The sequence below is a fragment of the Canis lupus genome, chromosome 12 (assembly GCF_048164855.1).
Source record: "Canis lupus baileyi chromosome 12, mCanLup2.hap1, whole genome shotgun sequence".
NCBI lineage: Eukaryota > Metazoa > Chordata > Mammalia > Carnivora > Canidae > Canis > Canis lupus.
The window spans coordinates 46,103,616-46,129,956 of record NC_132849.1 but is presented as its reverse complement, the minus strand read 5'-3'; the positions used below and the strand labels follow the sequence as shown (position 1 = coordinate 46,129,956).

At 35.6% G+C, this 26,341-nt stretch overlaps 1 protein-coding gene across 9 annotated transcripts in view; it reads left to right on the top strand.

Moving 5' to 3' along the window:
* The window catches only part of NCOA1 (nuclear receptor coactivator 1), a 244,326-nt gene that overhangs the window by 183,673 nt on the left and 34,312 nt on the right, over nucleotides 1-26,341 (top strand). For all 9 annotated transcript variants that reach the window (XM_072770848.1, XM_072770853.1, XM_072770847.1 and 6 more), the window contains 6 exons: nucleotides 2,783-2,930; nucleotides 4,261-5,581; nucleotides 8,637-8,817; nucleotides 19,723-19,840; nucleotides 21,269-21,437; nucleotides 22,479-22,793. In XM_072770848.1, the coding sequence (XP_072626949.1) occupies nucleotides 2,783-2,930; nucleotides 4,261-5,581; nucleotides 8,637-8,817; nucleotides 19,723-19,840; nucleotides 21,269-21,437; nucleotides 22,479-22,793 (2,252 nt within the window). The remainder of the gene's footprint in view (nucleotides 1-2,782; nucleotides 2,931-4,260; nucleotides 5,582-8,636; nucleotides 8,818-19,722; nucleotides 19,841-21,268; nucleotides 21,438-22,478; nucleotides 22,794-26,341) is intronic.

Below are 26,341 nucleotides of genomic sequence, written 5' to 3'. Positions count from 1 at the left end.
CCTGAATCTGACTTCTAGGGTCTTGTTCTTTTCATTGATCCATGCTACCTTCCTGTTTACCTTTCCATCTGAAAAACTGAGCATCAGAAGAATTTTAGTTAATTGGATAGCCTTAATTCTAATAACTAAAGTTTTACTATAGCTTATATTACCTTTTTTCCTTTTCAAAAAATGACTGTGAATAATGATGTGTGTTAAGTCTTTTTCCACACATTATCATCCAAAATAAATAATCTAACTTCAAAAATTAAAGTGTGGTAATTTCCTTATATAAAGTTAATAGGAGTTCCCCAATTTTGGAATTTTTACTATTTTGGATAGAGTCCCAAATTAAGACAGCATAGTTACCAAAAGGACCAGTGATGGTTCTGTAATCCACTTTAAGCATTTAAAGGTTTCTATGCTAGTCTGAGTTTCTAGTTCTTTCTCACTTTATAGGGCTAATAAATCAAGAAATTTCTATTAGTTTTCATTACAAAAGTTAAGTCCAGATTCCTACTAGAGCAAGAACATAAATTGAGAAAAGCATTAGAGAACACAGCTAAGATCTAAAATCTCTCCTTTAAAGAAGTGTTATGGTAGTTGATCACAAGTCAGTATTAATCTGTTTACATGAGATTCAAGGAGAGTGGAAAATAAGAATGGGACACAGTACTAGCCCTTATGTTTATTTTAGTTGCTGAAGAAAGATAAGTGTGTGTAAAGTTATCTACCTCTTATTTAAAGTGACAGAGGAAATATTTAGGAAGCAATGAAAAATAAGATTGGAATGAAAGTAAAGTCGGATTGTGTGTGTGTATGTATGTATATACATACTGTTGAGTATGGGAGACAGTAGTTACATGTCACTACCGAGTAGTTGAAATGTGGCTAGTGTGGCTGAGGAACTGAACTTAAAATTTTATTTAATTTTAAGTTTAAATAGCCACATGTGGCTGGTAACAGTACAGTTCAGTAGTGAAGAGCCGGTGTTTTTCAGGAGAATGGGGAGATCCTAAAAAACAATAAACTGATGAAGAGAGAGATAAAATGGTATAAACAAAATAACATGAAATATATTGCCTGGCCCTTTATATAATAAAGCTTTATTTTTCTCCCAAATTAATAATTTATCTTGAAATGCTACTTTTTTGTTATAGATGTGTTTTCTAAAATATACTGTTAAAAAGATGTTGACAATTTGGAATCATTACATTTTTTTAGGGTTTTGTTATAGCAAAACATTTATTTATATCCTTAAATAGAAAAATTATCCATTTCATTTAAGACTCTTTCATCATTTATTATTTCATTAGGTACTAAGTTTCTCCCTATGTTATATTTGGTAAATGTACCAGTGATTTCTGGCTGAATTTGCCAGATGGATAAGGAATGTGGTTGATTGGACATCAGTCTTAATCCTTTCAATTAAGTCTATGTCTTAATTTTAGTATTTAGGCTTATTTTTGTATGGTATAGGTTTACAACAGTTTATACTCTCTTTAGCATATGAGGTATACCCAAAGCAGTAAAAGAGAGTGTCTTCTCTTAAGTAATATGTAGTTTCAAAAGATATTTATTATTAATTGGTCATTTTAAATCTCTTTAACGTGTCTTTAAAATGTAATAGAAGGGCTTTCTGAAATGTCTATGAAAAATAGTACTAACATTTATTACAGGCTAAATTGTAATAGTCATTTGTGGTAGTAATTCTTGTGTTTCCATGAATATGATTTTTAACCTATAGCTGAATCTACCTATTAAATCTTTCTTAAAATAGAATTGTATCATATTGCTAAAACATCAGTGACATTTTCTTACTTAGTAGTTTGGTTATAGCCCTTACATATTTAATAAATACTTAACAATATGGTTAGAATTTTGCCTGCTATTAATAAACCTTTAAGACAGAAGTAAACTATGTTGTTTATATAGTGATATGAATGCCTTAATCTAGTTTTTGTTTTTTATATTAGTAACAGTTGCCTTTATCTTAATTTTTTACTACACTAACATCAAAAATAATATATATATGTAAATACACAAATTTGACAGATGAGACCTTAGTGATTCACATTCCTGAGTGAAAAATTAAATTTGAATTTCAGTTCAGTGACTCTACAAGCTAATAAAAACATAAAGGATGAATATTATGGTGTATGAATGATCTCAGTAAAGCTGTTATTAAAAAATCAGCCAGCAGGGCAGCCCCGGTGGCACAGCGGTTTAGTGCCGCCTTCAGCCCAGGGTATGATCCTGGAGACCCGGGATCAAGTCCCCACATCAGGCTCCCTGCATGGAGCCTGCTTCTCCCTCTGCCCGTGTCTCTGCCTCTCTCTCTCTGTCTCTCATGAATAAATAAATAAAATATTTTTTAAAAAATCAGCCAGCAAAAGGAAAAAAACAAACTTGTTAGAAATAATTCCGAAAGGGAGACAATTACTTGCTGGTATTTTTAATGGACACTTAATAAATTTGAAGAACTGTCCCATTATGGAGAGATTAAAGTTGATTTTTTTTTTCCTGGTTTGAAGTTTCTTCATTATTTTAACTTATGTGAGGAGGCACTCATTCAAGTAGTACTAAGTTAAAACTTGTCATCAAGTGTCTATTTCAGCCAGAATCCTTCTCCCCCTTCAGATATCTGCTTTGTCTAAACTATTCTTTATTTTGAGTTTGAGCAGGCAGCTGTTGGGAGGTCATTTAAAATGAGGCTCAAGGTAGAAATAAGGCTTGGTAACTCTCCTCTGCCCAAAGTGCAAGTGTCAGAATTTTAACTAGGTTTTTCTTTTGTTTGAAACAGTGATGACTCGTGGCACTGCCTCCAGCCCATCCTATAGATTCATATTGAATGATGGGACAATGCTTAGCGCCCACACCAAGTGTAAACTTTGCTACCCTCAAAGTCCAGACATGCAACCTTTCATCATGGGAATTCATATCATCGACAGGTACTACTTATTTGGAGAGCTTCATATGAAATAAATCAGTTCACATATCTCTTCTTAGAGAAAATTTTTTTATTCTCTTGATGGCTAGAAAACAAAAATTCTAAATTAGGCATTAAGCTAGTGTGATGAGTATATATTCAATATATCCATATTGGGTTTTATAGGTTTTTTGCCTAACAATAACCTTATTGTTCAAAAAAACACAAACACACAGGAAGGGTTAGGTTGAAAATATGTGTTTCAGAGGTAAAAACCCAGAAGGTGGCTAAAAATAGCCTACTTTCCATATGTGAACTTTGGTCTTAAAAAAGATTTCAGAATTTGTTAATATTGTTATTTTTATTTTTAAAAGTACTGTATTCTTATTAGAGCAAACTTGATGGCTCCTGAGTTCAAGTTGACAGTTTCTCAAACTACAGGTTATTAAACTATCAACTTGAGAGTTTTGAATGTCATTGCCTCTAATTTGTTCTCCTCTCTAAGTACATTTTACATTGGTATATATGGTAAATTCATGGAACCATTCTTTTATCCTATGAATTATTCAAAACCCTACATTTGCAACTATTTAAAATGTAGCATTAAACAAAAACAAAGACATTTCCCCTCACTTCATCTTTTCCTCATCTGATATATTTGCTTATTGGAACATGGTAATACCAGTCACAAATCTGTTGTCATAATTATGGATTTGAGTAAAGAGCTCGATGAAAATCTGAATTCAGTATTCTGTTTTTTCTAATTTTAGTTTAATTTATGCTTGTGAGTGGAATTAGCACAGTTCTTTTTTTCATATTGTGATTTCTCTTTCAAAACATCTGCTATGTCTGCATATCACCCTTTTTAATTTTTACATCAGTGACACAGTATTTTCCTTACCCAGTCTTCCTCTTTGGAGTTGAAATACTTAAAAGCTGTAAAAGGGAGTCATGAATAAAGACTTTGTAAACAGAGGTGTGGGAAGTTTCTCTTTCAATCAAAAATATTATTGTAATGTTAAGTATTTGTATTAAATTTCAAAAAGCTTAAAAGTACATATATTGGATTTTTTCCAAGGCCAAGAAAGATTTCTTTCCCATATAACTGAAACCGTTATCAAATTTATGGGACCATGAGCACTATTGCCTATTAAGTGGTGCTAATATTTCACAGTAGCACTAACAGTCCACTGTTTTTCCTTAATTTAAAGTGATACAGAAGCTTTTTACTTGATGGCTTGCAATATTAATGGGGTTAATGGTCTTGGTTTATAATATGCATCATAAAGATATTTTAATGGAAAGCAGTGAAGATGTTTGAATAATAATGTCTTTTTCCCCCCTCCCCCCAGGGAACACAGTGGTCTTTCTCCTCAAGATGACACTAATTCTGGAATGTCAATTCCCCGAGTAAACCCCTCCGTCAATTCTAGTATCTCGCCAGCTCATGGTGTGGCCCGTTCATCCACATTGCCACCATCCAGCAACAACATGGTGTCCCCCAGAGTAAACCGCCAACAGAGCTCAGACCTCCATAGCAGCAGTCATAGTAATTCTAGCAACAGCCAAGGGAGTTTTGGATGCTCACCTGGAAATCAGATTGTAGCCAGTGTTGCCTTAAACCAGGGACAGGCCAGTTCCCAGAGCACTAACCCCTCTTTAAACCTCAATAATTCTCCTATGGAAGGTACAGGAATATCTCTCGCACAGTTCATGTCTCCAAGGAGACAAGTTAGTTCTGGATTAGCACCAAGGCCCAGGATGCCAAACAATTCGTTCCCTCCTAATATTCCGACATTAAGCTCCCCCGTTAGCATGACAGGTACTGCCTGTAATAATAGTAACCGATCCTATTCAAACATCCCAGTAACATCTTTACAGAGCATGAATGAAGGACCCAATAACTCTGTTGGCTTCTCTGCCAGTTCTCCAGTCCTCAGGCAGATGAGCTCACAGAATTCACCTAGCAGGTTAAATATACAACCAGCAAAAGCTGAGTCCAAAGATAACAAAGAGATTGCATCCATTTTAAATGAAATGATTCAGTCTGACAACAGCTCTACTGATGGCAAACCTCTGGATTCTGGGCTTCTGCATAACAATGACAGACTCTCAGAAGGAGACAATAAGTACTCTCAAACCAGTCACAAACTAGTGCAGCTTTTGACAACAACTGCAGAGCAGCAGTTACGGCATGCTGATATAGACACAAGTTGCAAAGAAGTACTGTCATGCTCAGGCACTTCCAACTCTGCCTCTGCTAACTCTTCAAGCGGTTCTTGCCCCTCCTCTCATAGCTCGCTGACGGAGCGGCACAAAATTTTGCACCGGCTCCTACAGGAGGGTAGCCCCTCGGATATCACCACTTTGTCTGTTGAGCCTGATAAAAAGGACGGTGCATCTACTTCTGTATCAGTGACTGGACAGGTACAAGGGAACTCGAGTGTAAAACTAGAACTGGATGCTTCAAAGAAAAAAGAATCAAAAGACCATCAGCTCCTACGATATCTTTTAGATAAAGATGAGAAAGATTTAAGATCAACTCCGAACCTGAGCCTGGATGATGTAAAGGTGAAAGTAGAAAAGAAAGAACAGATGGATCCTTGTACCACAAACCCAACCCCAATGACCAAACCTGCTCCTGAAGAAATTAAACTGGAGTCCCAGAGCCAGGTAGGTAATCCCTCGCATCATAGAATAAATAGTCATAGTTATTTTTTCCTTTTCATGTATTTTACTCCAACCATAAACCAGATTTGGATTCAGGCTATGTTTTGTCCTACCCATTGGGCATATATTAAAAGGTTAGTATCAATGGTTGAAACATCACGGGATGTCCTCAGAGGAAATGGTTGAAAAATCACAGGATGCCCTCCTTGGAACTTTGGAGGGCTATAGTTTGTTGTTGTTGTTGTTGTTGTTTTTTAGGGCTGTAGTTTTAATGCAGCATTCTAAGCAAATGGATATTTGCTTCTTTCCATAAAATCAGTTCACAGCTTTGGAAATTTTTAAACATACCTTTCCTGCCCCCTCCTCCCAATACCACCTGTTGAATCCAACTCTTTGGATATAGAACACAGAAATCTGTATTTTTAAGAAGCTCCCCAGAGAACTATGATGTGTAGCTAAGTTTGGGAACCTCTGATGTAAATGAAATGGGAGAGAAGTGTGAGGAGGTGGACAAAATTGCTTAGTCTGGCTTGCTTTGCTATTTAGTTTCCCTTGAAACGTTTTTTAAGGCTGTTTTTCTTCTTATCTGATTCTAATCACCTTCAGCCCTTATCAGAATAGGGACTTGGAGTATTCTAGGAAGCAGGTACATAACACACTCTGAAACGGAAATAAACAGAAATAAACCTTTGCATAAATTGTTATAGGTTAGGAACTTCTGTGATTAAGCTGAGGTGGGAATGGAGTGAAATTAACAGGCACTTTCACTTATGGAGTAATTGCTGTGGACCCTGAAGGAATTTAAGAAAAACAGAAAATGTAGTCTCTCCCCCCTAGGAGCTCACAAATTATTTAGAAAGAATATAGACAAATATGAAATAGCTGAAAATATATTTACAAAGCAGCTAATCAATGAGACATTTTATTTTGAAACAGGATTCACACTTACTGTACATAGGTCCTTCATTTTTTAAGCCAGCTTTATGTTCTACCCTCATCTCACAGAAATCTCTCTCTTCCCTCAGGCATACTGCATTCTAGGCACATGGAAGTCCTTGCCATTCCTGGAATAAGCCATGTCTCTTCTAAGCATCTTCTGCCTTGCTCTCCTTTCTGTCTGCTGAACTTCTCCTCATCCTTCACAAACCAGTTCAGACATCATCTCTGTAAAGCCTTCCCCACTAGCCCTCATTAGACATTTCTTTCCTCTCTGCATTCATAGTGCTCCATATTGTCTCTATTTACTATTTGTAATAACACTTTTTTGATTATTTTTATGTTGTGTGTGCTTTTTGAGTATAAACTATCTCTCATGTTTCTTGGTACAGGTAAACTAATACTGTGCTTTTAAGCTGAAAAAAAGCTTTAAATAATAACTATATTAAAACTCTCTTTAAAAAGTCACAACTTTATAAGATAATGCTATTGTGTACAGTCGTGGTATATGTTTTGGTTTGCATATTCATGCATTTCTGCTGAGTTTATACCTACGAGTGGAATTGCAGAATCATAAGATATATGTATATTCATCTTTAGTAGATAATGGAGTTTTCCTAGTGTGTACAAAGAATTCCCTCTAGTGTTCCATGTTGTTGCTAATACATAGTAAGGTCAATCTTTTAAATTTTAGCCATTCTGGGGTCTTTGTAGTGGTACTTCATAGTTTTAATTTGCATTTCCCTAATATTTATTGGCCATTTGTATATCTTCTTTTGTGAACTGCCTATTCAGGTATCTTGCCTATTTTCCCAATATGTCGTCTTTTTCTTATGGACTCAAGAGTTCTTTACATATTTTGGATGAGTCCTATAAAGTAGTATATTTGCAGACATCTTCTCTATGCTTTGCCTTGCCTTTTCTTTCTTTTAATGGTACTTTTGATGAAATGTCTTCATTTAGTCCAATTTGTCAGTATTTTCCCTTATGATTAGTACTTTTTGCACATGTATAACAAAATACGTGTTCAAAAATGTTCATAGTAGCTTTATTTGTATTAGTCCCAAATCCATCACAATAGAATGGATAAATATATTGTGGCATGTTCACACAATGTGTTACTATTCTATATTGAAAACAAATTGACTACTACTACATGTGACAAGATCTCTGAACTTCAGACATATAATTTTTTTTTTTAAGATTTTATTTATTTATTCATGAGAGACAGAGGCAGAGACTCAAGCAGAGGGAGAAGCAGGCTTCATGCAGGGAGCCCAATCAATCCCGGGACTCCAGGATCATGTCCTGGGCTGAAGGCAGGCACCAAACTGCTGAGCCACCCAGGCATCCCCAGAAATATAATGCTAAGTGAAAGGAGTCAGACATTTTAAAAATACATCTATATAATTCTATTTATACAGTCTAGAAACATAAATTTTAGTTGAATTAAATAGTGAAACACAAACAGGTAGACATTTTATACTGATGAACTGTCTCAAAGTAATAGTAATAGAATAATACTGTGAAATAAGGCCAGTTTTCTCCTATGCATAACCTCAGACAACTGTAGGGATACCCTATCTCATCTAGAAAATAGGTTTCTTATTTTATTAAATCCTCAAGTGGGAAGTGACCTTCCTGGGATCTTTGAAGCTGATATACTATTTATAAGGAAGTTTCCCAAACTTTTTTAAATTATAAAGTTACATCAGTGTAAATTTATTTTTCATTAACATCATAAAGTAAATCATTTTACAAGATAGAAAAAATCATCCAAAAAAAAAGAAAAAAAAAATCATCCATAATCAGTGGAACACAATATTCTTGAATTCTTTCCAGTCTAAACTCCTTCCAATGCATAAATTTTATGCCAAAATATAGTAGACAAATATTATGTGTACATTATTTCATATCCTCCACTATATTAATATCATAAGCATCCAAACTGTTTTCCAGAAGATCACATAATTTTAATGAGGCCTCAGTCTTTCCAATTATGTCTTCTCCATTCTCTCATAGTCACACTTAATTCATAGAGTGTAAAGGAACAACTTTTTTTCTACATTGATTCAGGTAAAGTATAGAATATATTTCCTCTAACTTTGGTTTCCGTTCTTAGTTTACAGCTGACCTTGACCAGTTTGATCAGTTACTACCCACGCTGGAGAAGGCAGCCCAGTTGCCAGGCTTATGTGAGCCAGAGAGGATGGATGGTGCGGTCACCAATGTAACCATCAAATCGGAGACCCTGCCAGCTTCACTTCAGTCCACCACTGCCAGACCCACTTCCAGGCTAAATAGTATGTGTTGGGAGAAAACCTTGTTTTAAATGTGTAACCATAATGTGGATTAGTGCTTTATCTCTCATCATTACTGCACAGACCATTTATTTGTTGAGAGTGAACTAGTTTTACATTAATGCCAGTGTAAATAATGTATAGTTATTCTTATACATATGAATTTCACTGATCATGTGTATCTTAAGTTATTATAACTTCTGTCTTTCTGTAATTAATGTTAAAGTGAACAGTTGATATTAAGGAGAGCAATTTTGTGTTCTTACCCAAACATTTCATAGCAAGACTCAGAAATATGGTACTGGTCAGATTATATTACCCAAAGTGTCTTCCTTGAGCACTAGTCCTACAAGTTGGAAAAAAAAGGATTTTCTGCTAAAATCCACTGGGCAAATGCTACATGGCACATATGCCATTCTCCTCTTAAAATTCCACATTGTATATTAGTTTTTAAAAGCCCTATGTTAAAGATACCAGTTTACATTTCTATAACCCAGCATTTACCATACTTTCTTGATTATGGAATTCTTTTCACAAGTCATACATGTTATCCCATAGAGCACCATTTAGGAGACAACTGTGTTGAAATGAGTCACTGGTACTCTAGCCTAAAGAGACCCTTTGTAGTATAATACTTCATAAAGATAGGCCTGTCAAGTGTTATTCATCTGTCAAATTTTGAAGTTGAAAATAACGGTATTGATAATTCCATTGTGTAACCTTGAAACCAAAGGAAACTGAACAGCTTACTTTCAAAATTTGCCTGTGTTCCCGACCCAAGTCTTGTCCCTCTTTTGACAGGATCAAATGTGGGACTCATTTATTTCAGTCTTACTGCAGCTTTTAGCTGTCATGACACAATTCCTGCAAGTTTGCCAAGATTTCCAGGAAGCTGGAAAAAAGGGTTTTTGAGTCATTTCTGACAGTTTTGGAAGCAGTTTTTCAGCTGACCAGAGCACTAGGTGTAAACTGGAGCCCAGGTTCAAGTCTCACATTTTCCTTTTATTAACAGTATTACTCTGGACACATGAATTTCCTGAGCTTTATTCTCTTTATCTGCAAAAGGAGAATTAAATGAAGTGACTCCAAAAGTTTGTTCTAATTGAAACTGAGAGGCTCCAGACTCTGGGATAGTAGGCACAGTTGGAGAAACAAGAAGGTACAAGGCTAAAAGGCAATAAAATGAAGTCTGACTATTGAGTGTTTTGATTCTGGATCCCCATCCAATATGGGAGCCTGGGGGATTTATCTCAGGAGAACTGAATGGCCAGAAAGATGTCTGGATATGGGTGTGTAAGGGGAGCTCCCTAAAGTGCAGAGGTCATCCTGCCATTTAATTGTCCAACAGAAGGCTCCCAGAGGACACAAGCTTCACACTCCGCTCTCACAGTCAGTGTTTTAGAACACTGAACAGACACAACCAGAGATCACCAGGACTTTGAGGGAAGTCTGCAACTTGAAAGAGAGTAAAAGAAACAAAAAGAGAGTACAATAGAGCTATACAACAAGTGCATGGACTAAAACTGAACTAAACTAAAAAACCTAAAATTTTTGAGAAGATGTTTTATCCATATGGGAAGAAAAAAGGCAAAGAAGAAAGAATTTTTGGAAGTTAAATATCCAACATTTTAAAATTTTAAGAGAAATGGTAGAAGACAAGGCTGAGAAAAACTTTAAGAAAGAACAAAAAGACAAGTAGAAAGTTGGGAAGAAAAAAAGTTAAGATTGACCTAGGAGGGCCAGTAATGATTGATAAGAATCGGTCAAACAAGCAATGAGAAGGGAGGAAAAAGGGGGAAGAGAAGATATTTTCAAACAACAACAAAAAATCAAGAATGTTTCTAGAAAGAAACAGCATAATTTTTCAGATTTCACTAGCTGAACACATAGCTAACACATACATACAAAAAAGACCTATACCAAAACTTATCATTTGTAATTCTGGAACACACCAGAGAGAAAGATTCTAAAAGCTTTCAGAGAAAAAATGTGAATTGCATATAGTGAGTCATAATTGCCCCAAACTTGGAAGCTATCAAGCCATGAAAAGACATGGAGAAACTTTAAATGCATATTGCTGAGTGGAAGAAGCCAATCTGAAGAGGCTACATATTGTATGATTCCAACCATATAGCGTTCTGGAAAAGGCAACACTATGGGGACAATAAAAAGATCAGTGGTTGATAGGGATTCGTTGTTAGTATTTGTCAGAGGGAGGGATGACTGGGTAGAGCATGGAGGATTTTTAGACTAGTGAAATTGTTCTGTATGATACTGTAATGGTGCATACATGTTGTTATACATATGTCAGAACCTATAGAATGTACAACACAAAGAGTAAACTCTGTGAACTATGAGCTTTAGTTAATGAAAATGTATCAATATTAGTTCATCAGTCTAACATATGTAGTACATAAATGCAAAATGTTAATAATAGGAGAAACAGCCCAATCTAAAAAATAGGCGAAGGATTTTAAAAGACACTACATAAATAAAGATTGAAAATAGCCAACAAACACATGAAAAGATAGTCAATATCTTTAATCATCAAGGAAATGCACATTAAAACTATAATGCAGTACTGCTATATATACTACTACTATTCCATTGAAATACCGCAGATTTTAAAAACTGATGGTACCAAACGATGTCAAAGATGAGCACCTTGAACTTTGGCATTGCTATTGGATATATAATATGGTAAAATCTCAACAAATAAGACACATTACCATGTGACCCAGCAGTCCAACTCATAGGTATTTAACGAAGAGAAATGAAAGCACATGCTTATCCAAAGGACTTGGGGATCCCTGGGTGGTGCAGCAGTTTGGCGCCTGCCTTTGGCCCAGGGCGCGATCCTGGAGACCCGGGATCGAGTCCCACGTTGGGCTCCCGGTGCATGGAGCCTGCTTCTCCCTCTGCCTATGTCTCTGCCTCTCTCTCTCTCTCTCTCTCTCTCTCTCTCTGTGACTATCATAAATAAATTTAAAAAATTAAAATATATATACATATATATATATAAAAACAAAGGACTTGACCACAAATGGTCCTACAACATTATTCATGATAGCCTCAAACTGGAAACCATCTAAATGTCCATCAACAAAGAAATGGCACATTTATAAACTGAAATACTGCTCAGCAGTGGAAAATAAGAAACTAGTGGTTCATGGCATGAATTATTTATTCTCAAAAACATGCTGAGTGAAAAAAGTCTGGATCATTGGTTGCTAGTGTGGGGTTGAAGTAGGGAAGATCGACAGCCAAGAAGCTTGAGGAAACTTTTAGACATGACAGAAATATTCTGTTTTCTTTATTAAGACAGGAGGGTTATTAGTTTATATCTTTTTCAGAGTTTATTACAACTGTACACTTAAAATGGGTGTATATTATATGTAGATTAGACTTTAATCAAATTTGCTTCAGGAATATCTGAGATTAGAGTAATTTCTAACTAGAATTAACCATGCAAATTTCTAGTAGTTGTGAAAATAGGTAAAAAGACATTTTTAGGTATAAAAGGGCTCAAATATTTGCATGGTATAGTCACCCTTTCTAGTAAAGATCCTTAGAGAAGTACTTCAACAAAACAGGGAGAAAACCAGAAGAGAAAAAGATATAAGATCCAGGGAAAACAGCGGATCTGAAAGCATAGCTGATTAATAAGATTAAGGAATAGCAATACATATTGGAACAGGTGGCCTGAATCTTATGGAAAGGAGGCTTCTGGGAGAAAAATGAAATTGATCTCTTTGAGTTTACAGAAAAGATTACAGATAGGTTTATGTCAACAATGTTGAAGATCTGAAAGATTTCTCTAGAAAAGCAGGCAAATGAAAAATATAAGGCAATTTTTAACTCCAAAAAAATGGAAGCATGGTACAAGAAAGGTTTGAACATAGTGCACAATGTAATTTTGCGATGAGTAATATTTGCATAATCATAAGAATCTAAGTATTAACTTTTTATTATAAAAAAACCGTGAACTCTGTTAGGGAATTGGGGACATGGGAAGTAGTAAGATAGGTAGGTCTGAGAAAATTAAGACCTCATCTATCACGATGGCAAGTCAGTAATCTCAAATTGAGACATAAGGAATAGCAGCATATGCACATTTAAAAATAAATAAGCAAATGCCAAAGAAAACAGTTACACAAGTTGAGAATGGCTGCCATCATTAGAAGGGAAGTAACCAAGGGATTAGAAGGGGTAAGACTTAAAGCTGCTTTTATTTGTAATGGACCTTTTGGTCCTGACTTTAAAAATTATGTATATATATTTGATAAAAAAGTAAAGGTAATAAAAATAGAAAGTATTTTCCTACTCTTCAGGCCTGTGAAACTGGAATATTTTTCCTTTGTAGTCTGTCCTGAGGCAAATAAATTTTGCTTCTCTCTTGAGATTTCTTCCCCCAAATATAGCTCCATATATAAAAGTATATAAAATAGGCCAGAATCTGTTAAACCTTGTGCTATAGTGTTGGCAAAGGCCAAAAGCATAAAAGGGAAGATCTCATGGTAAAGGAGGGTGAGGATGATGGTGCAGACAGTCTGCAATGTAGAGGAGAAAGAAAATAAGATTTTAGGAGGCATAAGGCTAAGGAAACAAGTTGGGCAGAATAAAGGAAAAGAGGAGATCCCTGGGTGGCTCAGCGGTTTGGGCCTGCCTTCGGCCCAGGGCGTGATCCTGGGGTCCCGGGATCCAGTCCCATGTTGGGCTCCCCGCATGGAGCCTGCTTCTCCCTCTGCCCATGTCTCTGCCTCTCTCTCTGTGTGTTTCTCATGAATAAATAAAATCTTTTAAAAAAAAAGGATAAAGGAAAAGAGAAAAGGATTGGAGAAGGAAAAAGAAGATGGGGACAAAAATATATTAGCATATCCTAGGAAAGAAGAGAATAGCCTCTAATTCTCTGCCTCCTCTAGCCTCTGTGATGGCCAACACTACCTATTTCACTGGAACCAGAATCCATCATTGAATAGCTGATTTCACATCTTAACCTTGTGCCCACCTGGGAAAATCAAGCATCTTTCTTCACTTTAGTCTTCAGCCTTAACCTAAGCAGTGTCAAGTGTAAATGCCTGGCATAGGACACATCATATTTAGTTACCATCATATTTCACCACCTGGGGTACACCAGTTAAAACTTCTGGGTTTTTCTACCATGGCACTCATCTTTTCTCTTACCTTTTCTTTTCCTTACCATTTTGTAGTGTATTTTGAGAGAATCTCTGGGCCACATTTTCCAGATCAAAACTGAATCTTCAACTGTATCCATTCTGCTTTTCAGTTCTATCTATTGGGCTCTTTTAATTGCAGCTATCAGGTTTTTAATTTTCCTTCTCATGGAAGCCTATTAGTTTCTGTGGGTATGATGATAAACTTTGTAATCTGTGTGACAATACATTTATTATACTTCAGGCCTCTTCCTTTTTCTGTAAGAATCTTTTTTTTCCTCCAAAGTTACTTTCTTTGTTAAATTTGCTTCTCTCTCTTTCCTGCCATTGACTTTTCTGGAATGTTTGGTGCATTTACACTGTCTGCCTATATACTGACCAAGGCCTGAAATGAACAATCTATTTAGTAAAGTGAGAAACCCTTTTTACTCTGGCAGCGAAGGTAGGTTCTGATTATAGAAGCCCTGTTTCTATGTTGCTGTTGTGAGAGAGTGGGGCTTGGTAATGGGGAAATCCTCATGGCAGCCTAAGCACCCACTCTGGGAGATTCCCTGGGCAGAACTCCCACTTCGAGTCATGCTCTTACCCCTTTAATCCCAGGGTCAGACGCCAGAGTCCTCTGCATGGGGGGTGGGGCCTGCCACAGCTGTTCAATGGCCCAGATGCCCATGGCCTGTTCTTGTACCCGTTCCAGTGACCCCTAAGCTTGGAGTTGTTCTGGGCTTCTGGAGAATCTTCTCTTTGTCTTGTAGATTTTTTACTTTCATTGAAGTTTTACCATTTGTTTCCTCTGTTTTAGCTTTCAGAAACTCATCAGTTGAGTTCAGCTGCCATAATATTTCTCTTGCCTTTCCTCCAGCTAGAGACTTATTTTCCTTTTTTATTTCTTTTATTTCAGAGATAATTTTGGAGGGAAAATAAAATAGAAGGGATATAAATCTGCCACATTGAACCAGAAAATTTCCTTAGGTCTGTTTACATACAAGAAAATAAAGGTCCAGAGAATGAAAAGAAAAAAAATACACACAGACAAAAACTTGCCTGGTTTTCTATTTAGTACATGCAGATTCAGGATTTATTTATTTTTTATTTAAATTCAATTAGGCAACATTAAGTATATACTTAGTTTCAGATGTAGTGTTAATGATTTATCAGTTGCATATAACACCCAGTGCTCATCACATCACATGCTCTCCTTAATGCCCATCACCGAATTATCACATCCCCTCCATCAACTCAGTTTGTTTCCTTTTTTTTTTTTTAAGATTTTATTTATTTATTCATGATAGACACAGAGAGAGAGAGAGAGAGAAAGAGAGAGAGAGAGAGAGAGGCAGAGACACAGGCAGAGGAAGAAGCAGGCTTCACGCAGGGAGCCTGACACGGGTCTCCAGGATCGCGCCCTGGGCCAAAGGCCGGTGCCAAACTGCTGAGCCACCCAGGGATACCCTATAGTTAAGAGTCTCGTGTTTTTGTCCCCCTCTCTGATGACTTCCCATTCAGTTTTCCCTCCCTTACCCTATGATCCTCTGTGCTGTTTCTTATTAGAATCAGGACTTAAGTCTCAGCCCGCCTGGTTTCAAAACATCCTGTTGATATGTACACCACATACCCATGCAGTGTGACCAAGTGATTTAAATAATTTTGTTAGAAATGTACTACCAGAACACATCAAGAGACAGCTTAAGACAGTATTGTTGATCAAAATATGTACAATGAGCCTCTTTGGCAGTACCTTCAAAACTTCTCCTATGTCCTTTTGACCGTCTTTAGATCCCTAGCCTCTGAGGGTGAATTTGACTTCTGAAATTTTCTGGAGTTATTTGGAGCCAAATTTGTTGATCCAAAAAGAATAATTTTTTTTTAAGCCCAAACCAAAATTGGATCTAACTTTAAGGAGATATATTTTCTTTAAGGACCTTTATACTATTTTAGATAGATCCAGAAGAGTTCCAAAAATATTTGAACATTGACAGTTTCATTAGAGTAAGTGAGTGATCTTGTGACATGGATGATTTTATGTTTGGTAAACATTCTGAGATGATTATTTTTTAAATCTCATTAATTTGTAGTATATTGAAATAATTGCATAACACTAAAGATAATGAGTTTCAGATAAAGCATTTTCAGTACTTAAAAAATCCATTTCAATTTCCCTCTTTTTAGTGTGTTGTGCTTCTTGATAGGTATCTTTTGCTATTACAGAGCTGTAATGAATAATCTTACATAGAGATAATTTACCACATATGAGAGTATATATGAAATAGATGTTAAAAAATAGAATTGCTTGATCAAAAGATAGATTTTGCCAAATCACCCTTCTTAGATACAATGCCAGTTTACACTCTAACTGATAATGTTCTTCTTTCTATACATCCTTTCTAAGACATTGAATTATACACTTCCTTATCTTTGCCAACTCAATGGTTTGATTTTTTTAAGTATCCTAGTGTAGTTTTAATCTGTTTATTTTTATTGTAAATTAGGTAGATCATTTTTCAGTGATTGCATGTGACCTACCTGTTCATATTCTCTTATCTATTGGGTTTTTCTATTTTTATCATATGATATAAGAGGTTAAATTTTTTAGTAATGTAACTTTTTTGTGGCTAACGGGGATAGTTTTCCTTTTTACTAGATTTAAAAGATTTATTTATTTATTTTAGAGAGAAAGAGTGTGAGCAGCAGGAGGGGCAGAGGAAAGGAAGAGAAAAACTCAAGCAGACTCTGTGCTAAATGTGGAGCCTCATGGGGGCTTGAACTCTCACAACCCTGAGATCATACCTGAGGTGAAATCAAGAGTCAGATGCTCAACCAGACTGTACCACTCAAGAACCTCTATTTTAAATGGAGAAAATATTATGTTGAAACCTTTGCAAAAATGATAAGGAAGATTACTAGCTTGATGAGGGATCCCTAAGGGCTTGTTTTCTACCTCCACTTCATCTGCACCTACCCAACCCAGCGACTAGGAGATGTGTCCATGTTTCCATTTACAAATTGTTGTACTTGTTTTGTGTTACATACACACTTACTCATGTTTGATAGGGCACAAACATGACCAAAAATAGTAGGTTTATTCCCAGACTAGGAGAAGAGAACATATATTTCTTAAAACATTCCAGTAAGTGCTTCAAATTTTTATAGAAATTTCTAAGGAAATCCTAAAAGATTTATTTTAGAATAAAAACTAACTTTTTTTTATTATAAAGCCTGTGCAAACAAAAGTTTTACTTGAATCAGAGTTTGATTTGTTTGGTTTTGTTTCTTTCCTAGTCATCAAACTTAGCAGATAAATCTTATCTCATTTTGAGGGGATCCCTGGGTGGCGCAACGGCTTGGCGCCTGCCTTTGGCCCAGGATGCGATCCTGGAGACCCGGGATAGAGTCCCACATCGGGCTCCCAGTGCATGGAGCCTGCCTCTCCCTCTGACTGTGTCTCTGCCTCTCTCTCTCTCTCTGTTGAGGACTATCATAAATAAATAATAATTTTAAAAAATTTTTAAAAATCTTACCTCATTTTGAGAAATTTCATCCAACTTATTTTCTTAACATCTTCCCCATCAAGACTAGTAAAATGAAAGATACTATATCCTATTACTGAGTCAAATAGATTATCTTATAATATTCAGTACTTATGGTAGACAGCCTTGTAAATTTTCTTTGATTCTTAAATAGAATTAATTTTGTCTAGGTTAGATTTCTGAAACAATAGGATTGAGGAATTAATGTATGGAATAGAACAATGGGTCAACTGTAGATAATCTTTGACTAACTTCTTGATTTAAATGGTGATAGGAATTAAGTGGTTACTTCCCATTATCATTTGTGGTTGATGTTTGGTGGGTTTAATTTGCTTTGTTTTTCAGAATTCTACAGAATTTTGTTTTCTATCATTTTTCATGACAGAGAAGATAAGTTTGAGAGCTATAATTATTTGCATTTAGAAATGAATGTATTTACTTGGACTCCTATACTTAATTCATACTAAATGTTGAGTATATTTCACATAAAAGTAAGCCTAACATACTTTTTGTAGTTAATAATGATCAGTATCTACCATTAAACACATTTTTTTAGGCATTCTTAAATCTACTTATTCTCTATTCATTGGAATGAGAAACTCTACTTAATTATGTTTTCTATTAAAATTTCAAGGCAGGGTGCCTGGGTGGCTAAGTTGGTTAAGTATCCTACTCTTTGTTTTAGCTCAGGTCATGATGTTAGGGTCATGAGATTGAGCTCCATGTCAGGCTCTGTGGTGGGTGTGGAGATTCTCTCTCTCCCTCTCCTCTGACCCCTGCACTTGCTTGTGCGCGCTGTCTCTCTCTTTCAGAAAAAAGAAAGAGACAGAAAGAGAAAGAAAGAAAAGAAAAGAAAAGAGAAAACCCCAAGGCATTTTTAGTTGTTTTTTAAAAAGTATTAGTTTGCTAGGACTCCATTATAAAATACCACAGACCAGGTGGCTTAAACAACTGAAATTAATTTTCTCATAGTTCTGGAAGCTAGAAGTCCAAGGTGAAGAGGTTTGGTTTCTTCTAAGGCCTTTTATGGGCTTGTGGAGTCTGCCTCCTTGCCGTGGCCTCATGTTCATCCCTCTATATATGTTGTCATATCCTAATCTCCTGTTCTTATAAGAATACCAGTCTTGTTGGATTAGAACCCACCCTAATGGCCCTATTTTAACTTAATCACATCTCTAAAGACCCTGTCTCCAAATACAGTAACATTCTTAGCTACTAGGAGTTAGAGCTTCAACAATGAATTTTGGGGAAATACAATGCAGCCCTAACAACAGTTAACTTATTTATATCCTTTTCAGAAATTACAGATAACCATTAGAGGCATTAAAAGAAAAGAAAAGTCAAAAAAGAAAAGTCCTTAATCTTACAACCTAAAATCAACCAAAGATATATACACTCTTTCAGAATTACTGCTAATATACACAGAATAATTTATAAAACTAGAATCATTCTGAACATAATGTCTTGGTTTATGGGGTTTTTCTTCTTCATTTAATGGTACATTATAAATATCTATACCATTGTTCATTAATCAGTACCTAAATTTCTGGAATTTAGATTATTTACAATTTTTCCTAAACAGTACAGAAATAATCAGATTTTCCAAAAAAAAAAAAAATACCTAAGCAAAAACTTTCTAAAATGCATATACTGTTTTCTTTCATTATAAAGCATAACAACCTCTCTCTTTATGGGTCATCATCAGAAGCATTGATTGTTATACACCTGTGGTCTCATTTTGACAGCTGCAGAACTTTGTCCATTTTCAGAATGACCCCAGATTGCTGTGCCCTTTAGTTTCTGTTACTGTCTATTATAGAAAATATTTTATCTTCTGTTTGCCACTCTTGTGTCATGATAACATTGTTCCTAACTATAGCAGATTCTAATGTCCTATAGATTGAAAAAGCAGCTAACCAAAATTGTTATAATTATCTTTAAAAGAAATAATTTCTGGCAAAGTTCCAAATGATTCTCCCTATGGTAACATCAACTTATGTGCAAACTTTTTTTTTACATCAGATTGTCTTTACTTTCTCACTAGTTATTATGTGGCCACGTTCTAGGCAGTTTAAGTTTCTGGATAAGGGACCTTTGTAACATTTTATAGAGGAAACTTCATTCTCCCATACAGTATATTACTTCTGTAAAATACTGTCATTTTATCTTCCATTGTGATACTGACTCCTTACCTTTTCTTCTGTAATCAGGGTTACCAGAGCTGGAATTAGAAGCAATTGACAATCAGTTTGGACAGCCAGGAACAGGTGATCAGATTCCATGGGCAAATAATACAGTGACTGCTGTAAATCAGAATAAACCAGAAGAGTGAGTAATACATTTCCTATTTTATAAAATATCAGATACCAACTTCTACAACAAAGAACTATTTTCATAAACTGAATTCCAACCTACATTGGTATTTTGTGATATAGGAGTGGAAGCAAATGTTAAATGAAAAAAAGGTGGAATGGAGGAAGACACCCAAGTTAAACAGATTTATTTACTGTGTGACTGCAAGGCTAGTATGTATTGTAATTACCAAAAGATTGATATAGTGTGTGGCGGTTTTATTTTTCATCTCTTGTTTTACTGTGATTGATTACTATAAAATTTCTGAGACCTGTAGATGAATTGAGCTCAGTATAACGATTATTATAAAAGCTCTTGAGCTTTTAGTTCTATAATTTTTTGTCCAGTATTTTCTCTTTGGAGCAAAATGGTATAAGAAGGGAAGGTACTTTTTACGTCTACTCAGTGTCTCATCTTGATTAGAATTTAATTTCTTAAAGGACATAAGTAGCCCCATTCCAAAACATTAGAGACATCGCATGTATAGCAACCAAACTAGATAGTATCGAGTGTCGTTTCGAGCTTTAACTATGCACACTATTCCCACTTACTTTCCCCAAAGAAGAAGCCTTATAATTATATAATTAAATTTGTATTATTATTATTTTCTATATATTTCTAAGTTATATGCATCAGTTGGTATCAGTTTGGATTAACTATGTATTTCCTCTATGTAATCAACAATTTTTTTGTTGCTTAATGCTGAGCATGTTTCATTTTCCTAGTTTGATTTCTTTGGTAAATGGCAATCAGATGTATGTTATCAGTACAATTTGATCATCTTTAAAAGTGAAGTATAAATAGAATAAATCTTACTATAGGCTAGGTGATTTTTTTCCTTGAGATTTTGACTGAGCTTTATTTTTGACTTTCTTTTTTTTTTTTTTTTTTTAAGATTTTATTTATTCATGAGACAGAGAGAGAGTGGGGCAGAGACACAGGCAGAGGGAGAAGCAGGCTCCATGCAGGGAGCCTGACGTGGGACTCGATCCCAGGACTCCAGGATCAGGCCCTGGGCTGAACGTGGCGCTAAACCACTGAGCCACCCGGGCTGCCCTATTTTTGACTTTCATCAAGAATTCTTTTCCCTTTCTCAACTATGTTTAATTTTTCAAGCTATTTCTGTAAGCAAACAGGAAGAATATGGAAGCAAATTTCAGTGATTGACAAAGTAGTGAGAATATATTCTAGTTACATGCAGAACATTTATAAATTTCTGCACATAATATGGAACATTTCATTGTGTAAGAACTGATTAAAAAAATCTCATCAGAGAATTTTTTAGAACAAAATTTGCATATATGTGTGTATCATATATATACATATATGTATATTTTGTATTATTGAGATTGAATACTTATTTGCTATATCAGTCTTAAACTCTGTTATCTTTTGATTCTATAGCCAATGTATTAGTTCACAATTAGATGAGCTCCTCTGTCCACCAACAACGGTAGAAGGAAGAAATGACGAGAAGGCTCTTCTTGAACAGCTAGTGTCCTTTCTCAGCGGCAAAGATGAAACTGAACTAGCTGAACTAGATAGAGCTCTGGGAATTGACAAACTCGTCCAGGTATTTATTAAAATTGGCATTGTTTAAATGATTCAATCCTGAGAGGCTAGAAAATTATTTTTAAACAAGATTTTTAAATATTGTTCTATGTGTGTTTAAGTAGTTTTATAATTTATTCTTGTGAAAGTTATCAAAATACAGCAAATAGTTTTTTAAACAACAACAAAAAAGATCATTATAATTAGAAATAGTTAGAATTAGAAAGTCTTAGCCTTTCCTATGGACCAGAATCTTAACGGCTCCCCCTAGAATAGAATCCAGATTTATATCATCACTTCTTATTCTAGGACTTAATTTATCCTTCATACATGCTAGATTTCAGCCTGTATATTCCATAATACCCCAACTTCCAGGTATTTTTCACGCTGTGAGGTTGAAAAATCAATTTAGTGCCTCATGACCAACGTTTTTTTAAGTAGCAGACTAAAAGGTATCAGAATGCATAGACCACAGAAAGGGGAAGTTATGTTTCATAAAACTCTCCTTTCTGTTACATACATACGTGTACACACAAACACAAACATACTAGGTCACAATTTAAATTAGATTTTTTTTTTTTACAGTGAATGATAGTTAACAATTTTGAAAGCCATAGCTATGGCATTCTATTAGGCCAGCTATGAATTTTTTTCAAATAAGAGGACAGCATGAATTCTGTATTTGAGATAGAAAAATGCCTAACTAATCGCCCCTTTAATAATCTACTTCTCATGGTAAACAACTAAATATAAAGTTTGTTGACTCTTAGGCTTTGCAATGTGGTTCTTTTCAAACCTTTTAGCCGGTATTTTAACCATGTTTTTAATCTCTGTTTTGAGATTTTTTTTTAGACATCTCAATTCATCTGTTACTCCATTTCAGAAGTAACTTTCATAAGTGATTCCTTTAGGTAGCAAACTCCTAGAGAACTTCATTAATTCAGCATAGTATTTTATATAAAATGTTCTAGAGATAACATGTTCTCAGATCCAAGATTATAAGAAGCATGTCATTTATTGGCAATAATTTATTTGTAAAATATTCTGGCTTATTTCCCAACAGGGAGGTGGATTAGATGTCTTATCAGAGAGATTTCCACCACAACAAGCAACACCACCTTTAATGATGGAAGAAAGACCCAACCTTTATTCCCAGCCTTATTCTTCTCCTTCACCTACTGCCAATCTCTCTAGCCCTTTCCAAGGCATGGTCAGGCAAAAACCTTCACTGGGGACTATGCCTGTCCAAGTGACACCTCCCCGAGGCGCTTTTTCACCTGGCATGGGCATGCAGCCCCGGCAGACTCTGAACAGACCTCCAGCCGCACCCAACCAGCTGCGGCTTCAGCTTCAGCAGCGCTTGCAGGGGCAACAGCAGGTGAGTCCTCCAGGTTAGCAGGTGGCACTTGTAAAGACCTGTGCTAACTCTCAGAGGGCTAACAACAGCCCATTGGCTAGAATAAAGGTGTCAAGAGGAACAAGTCCCACAACCTTTATGAAAGACTCAAATCATTCTTGGTCTGCTAGGATAAGATAAAGGAGTCTTCCTTCCTTCCTTCCTTCCTTCCTTCCTTCCTTCCTTCCTTCCTTCCTTCCTTCCTTCCTTCCTTCCTTCCATTTATTCATTCATTCATGAGGGGCACAGACTGAGAGAGAGGCAGAGACACAGGCAGAGGGAAAAGCAGGATCCTCATAGGGAGCCCAATATGGGGCTCAATCCTGGTTCCCAGGATCACGACCCAAGCCGAAGGCACACGCTCAACTGCTGAGCCACCCAGGCGTCCCTAAAGGAGACTTTCATTCAGTTAAAGACAGCTAGCTCATAACAAAGTACCTTGAGACTCAAAATTTAAAAGCATTTTAATTTTGTTTTTTGAGATAAAAAATATTTAGGATGAACATCATATTATTATTAAATTAATAAAAAGAAATATATAGCTTAATTTATAAAGTAGAGCATCAGGAGGTACTGTTATAATTTTTGTAACAGAAAATGAAATTTGTGTTGTTTGAAGTTGGAGTGATTGATGCTTAGTGATATTATATTAGGAGAATGGAGGAAAGGATAGTTTGGGGGTCCTAGGGAGTTGAGTGAGTTAAATCTCTCTCATGACAGGTAATGAGTGGGTATGGTGGCACAAATATTTAAGATTTATATGCAGCAAATACAGAAATAAGCATCAAGAACCAAAAAAACGAATGATTAAAAGTATTATCTCTGCAGGGGGCACCTGGGTGGCTCAGTGGTTGAGCATCTGCCTTTGGCTTAGGTTGTGATCCCAGGGTCCTGGGATGGAGTCCTGCATCAGACTCCTGGCAGGAAACCTGCTCCTCCCTCTGCCTATGTTGCTGACTCTCTCTGTGTCTCTCATGAACAAGTACATAAAAAATCTTAAAAAAAAAAAAAAAAATTTAAAGCAATTTCATAGAGAGTTACAAATTCAGGAAAGAAGAGAACAAAATTATATTAGAAAGACAATATATATAACATTATAAGAGCTCTGGTTTCAAGTCCTAGTTCTAACCTTACCTTATGTGGTTTCACAGTCAGATTATTTACCCTTTTAAAGCCTCTGATTTCTGATCATATCCATAAAAGAAGCTCAATAAATAATTCCTCTACCTCACAGGTGATGTGTGGAATAAGATAGGACATATAAAGATCCTAGTGCACTTCCAGGCATGCAGTAACACTTAATAAATACTACCTATTATTATGAAATTATATTCAATAAATAATATAAAATGAGTTTCTATTCCACTTAAAAAGAAGATGAAAAGGAAAGATAAGATAGGAAAAATTGTTAATGGTAGAATAACAGAGAAAGGAATAATTTCTAAAATGCTGGGGTGGAATAAAAAACTCAGAAAGGAATTAGGGGAAGAGAAGGAAGAAAAGAGAAACAAAGAAAGGAAATAGTAATATGAGTATTAGTTGAAGGTAAACTACTCGTTATAACTTGGGATTCATTATTCTCAGTAGAGAGCACAAGAATAAGAAATTCTTCTAGTTCACAAAACATAGTGTTCACAAAACATATTGAGGGAGACTATACTAAGTACCATACAAAGAATAAAACATACAGGCAACTCTTAGAATTTACAGTCAGCTTGTGGTATTCCAAACATACACACCTGAGAAATTCAATAACAGTGCAAGTCCTAAGTGATTAAGGGCTAACCTAAAAAAGTTAAAGAAAACCTAGGTGTGTTGATTTTCTCATTTTACAGGATAGAGTCAATAAATACTTATGGAGCAAGGCCAGATCAACAGTCTAGGTCAGATTTGTGAATGGGTGAAATAATCATTCACACATAGTTTGGGAAAAAATTGCTTTTACTTTGATTTCTTCCTAAAGTAGCTGATAAGCAGAGGAGCAATGCAAAGGATACACATGTAATAAGGATGCAAATAGGTAAGTGTGGTTCCCTGTTGCTACCTGTAAATATTATGGAGGCATGTCTAAGCTTGGTGGCCTTAGTAGCCCAACATTGAAATATCCATCAAGTCAGAGAAATACAAAATTTGAGGCACACTAACACAAAAGTTTAAGCCTCCAAATATGTCAGTACACAAAACAACTTACACTGCCATGTAAGACAGAGTCTCATTGTCCGGACCTACTTTTTGGGTGCTAGATTGTAAGTTCTTCTAACAGTGGGGCCCTCAGTCCACAGTTGCTCTTGCTTTGCAGATGCTTGGAGTCTTCTGTGTGTGTTCACTTAAAGGCACTCTGTGAGAAGGTCTGGCCAAGGCTTATGTCAGTCAGTATTTCAGTTAAGATGCTTTCAGTCACAAGGAAAGAAAAAAGATCCATTCAAAGTAGTAAAGCCATTTTATGTTATGTTATTTTTATTTTTATTTTTGTTTTTTAAGGATTTTATTCATGAGAGACAGAGAGAGAGAGAGTCAGAGGCATAGGCAGAGGGAGAAGCAGGCTCCCCTGTGGGAAGCCTGATGCGGGACTTAATCCCAGGACCCCGGCATCATACCTTGAGCCAAAAGCAGATGCTCAACCACTAAGCCACCCAGGTGCCTCAGTAAAACCATTTTTAAAAAGTATTTTGACTCAGATAATGAGAAGATAGAAATCAGAGAGGTCAAGGTATGGTTACCTCAGAGGCTCTGGAATGTTATCAGGGACCTAGGTTCTTTCTATCTTTTTACTCTGTAATCCTTGGCAGCTAGAAAAATGGGTCTCATGATTACAAATATCACATGCAAACAAAACTAACAGGAAAGGGGGAAACTCTTTTCTACGCATCTTTTTTCAAAAGCTAAGAAACTGTTTCCATGTTCTTGTCCTTCTCTACTTCCTACTGCTCCAAAAACAGAAAAAGGACCAAAAAAAATTTTTTTTAATTTCACACATCTGGCTAGTCAGAACAGAATCATACATACACCTTTAACCAACTGCTAGCAAGGATTGGCTTAGAGTACATACGTTACCCCTTGAGATGTGTGCTTTGGGACAATCAGCTGAACAAAATCCTATTCTGTCATTGAGGAAAAAGAAGAGGGTAAATGGCTGTGGGCTGGCAATAACAATACCTGATAAAGGAATTAAAGTTTAAATATATCATTGGCACACTAAAAATTAAGTGATTTTGAAATACAGTAAGCAAACATGACAAAATAATCGTATATAGACAATACAAATGCTTATATAGAAAATCCAAGAATATCTATAGTGAACTTAGAATCAATAGAGAAGTTCAGCAGTGTTTCTAGGGGAAAAAATAAGAAATAAAATTTAATAACAATCCTTTTCATGAACAACAACCAATTAGGAAATATAATTTCAAAATATGTTATCTCAATTTATAAGACTTAGAAAATTATAAATCATAATTGAAAGTCAAAAAACGATCCAAGTAAAGATACCAATGAATGGAAAGATTTTTCATAAAGATGTCAATTGTTCT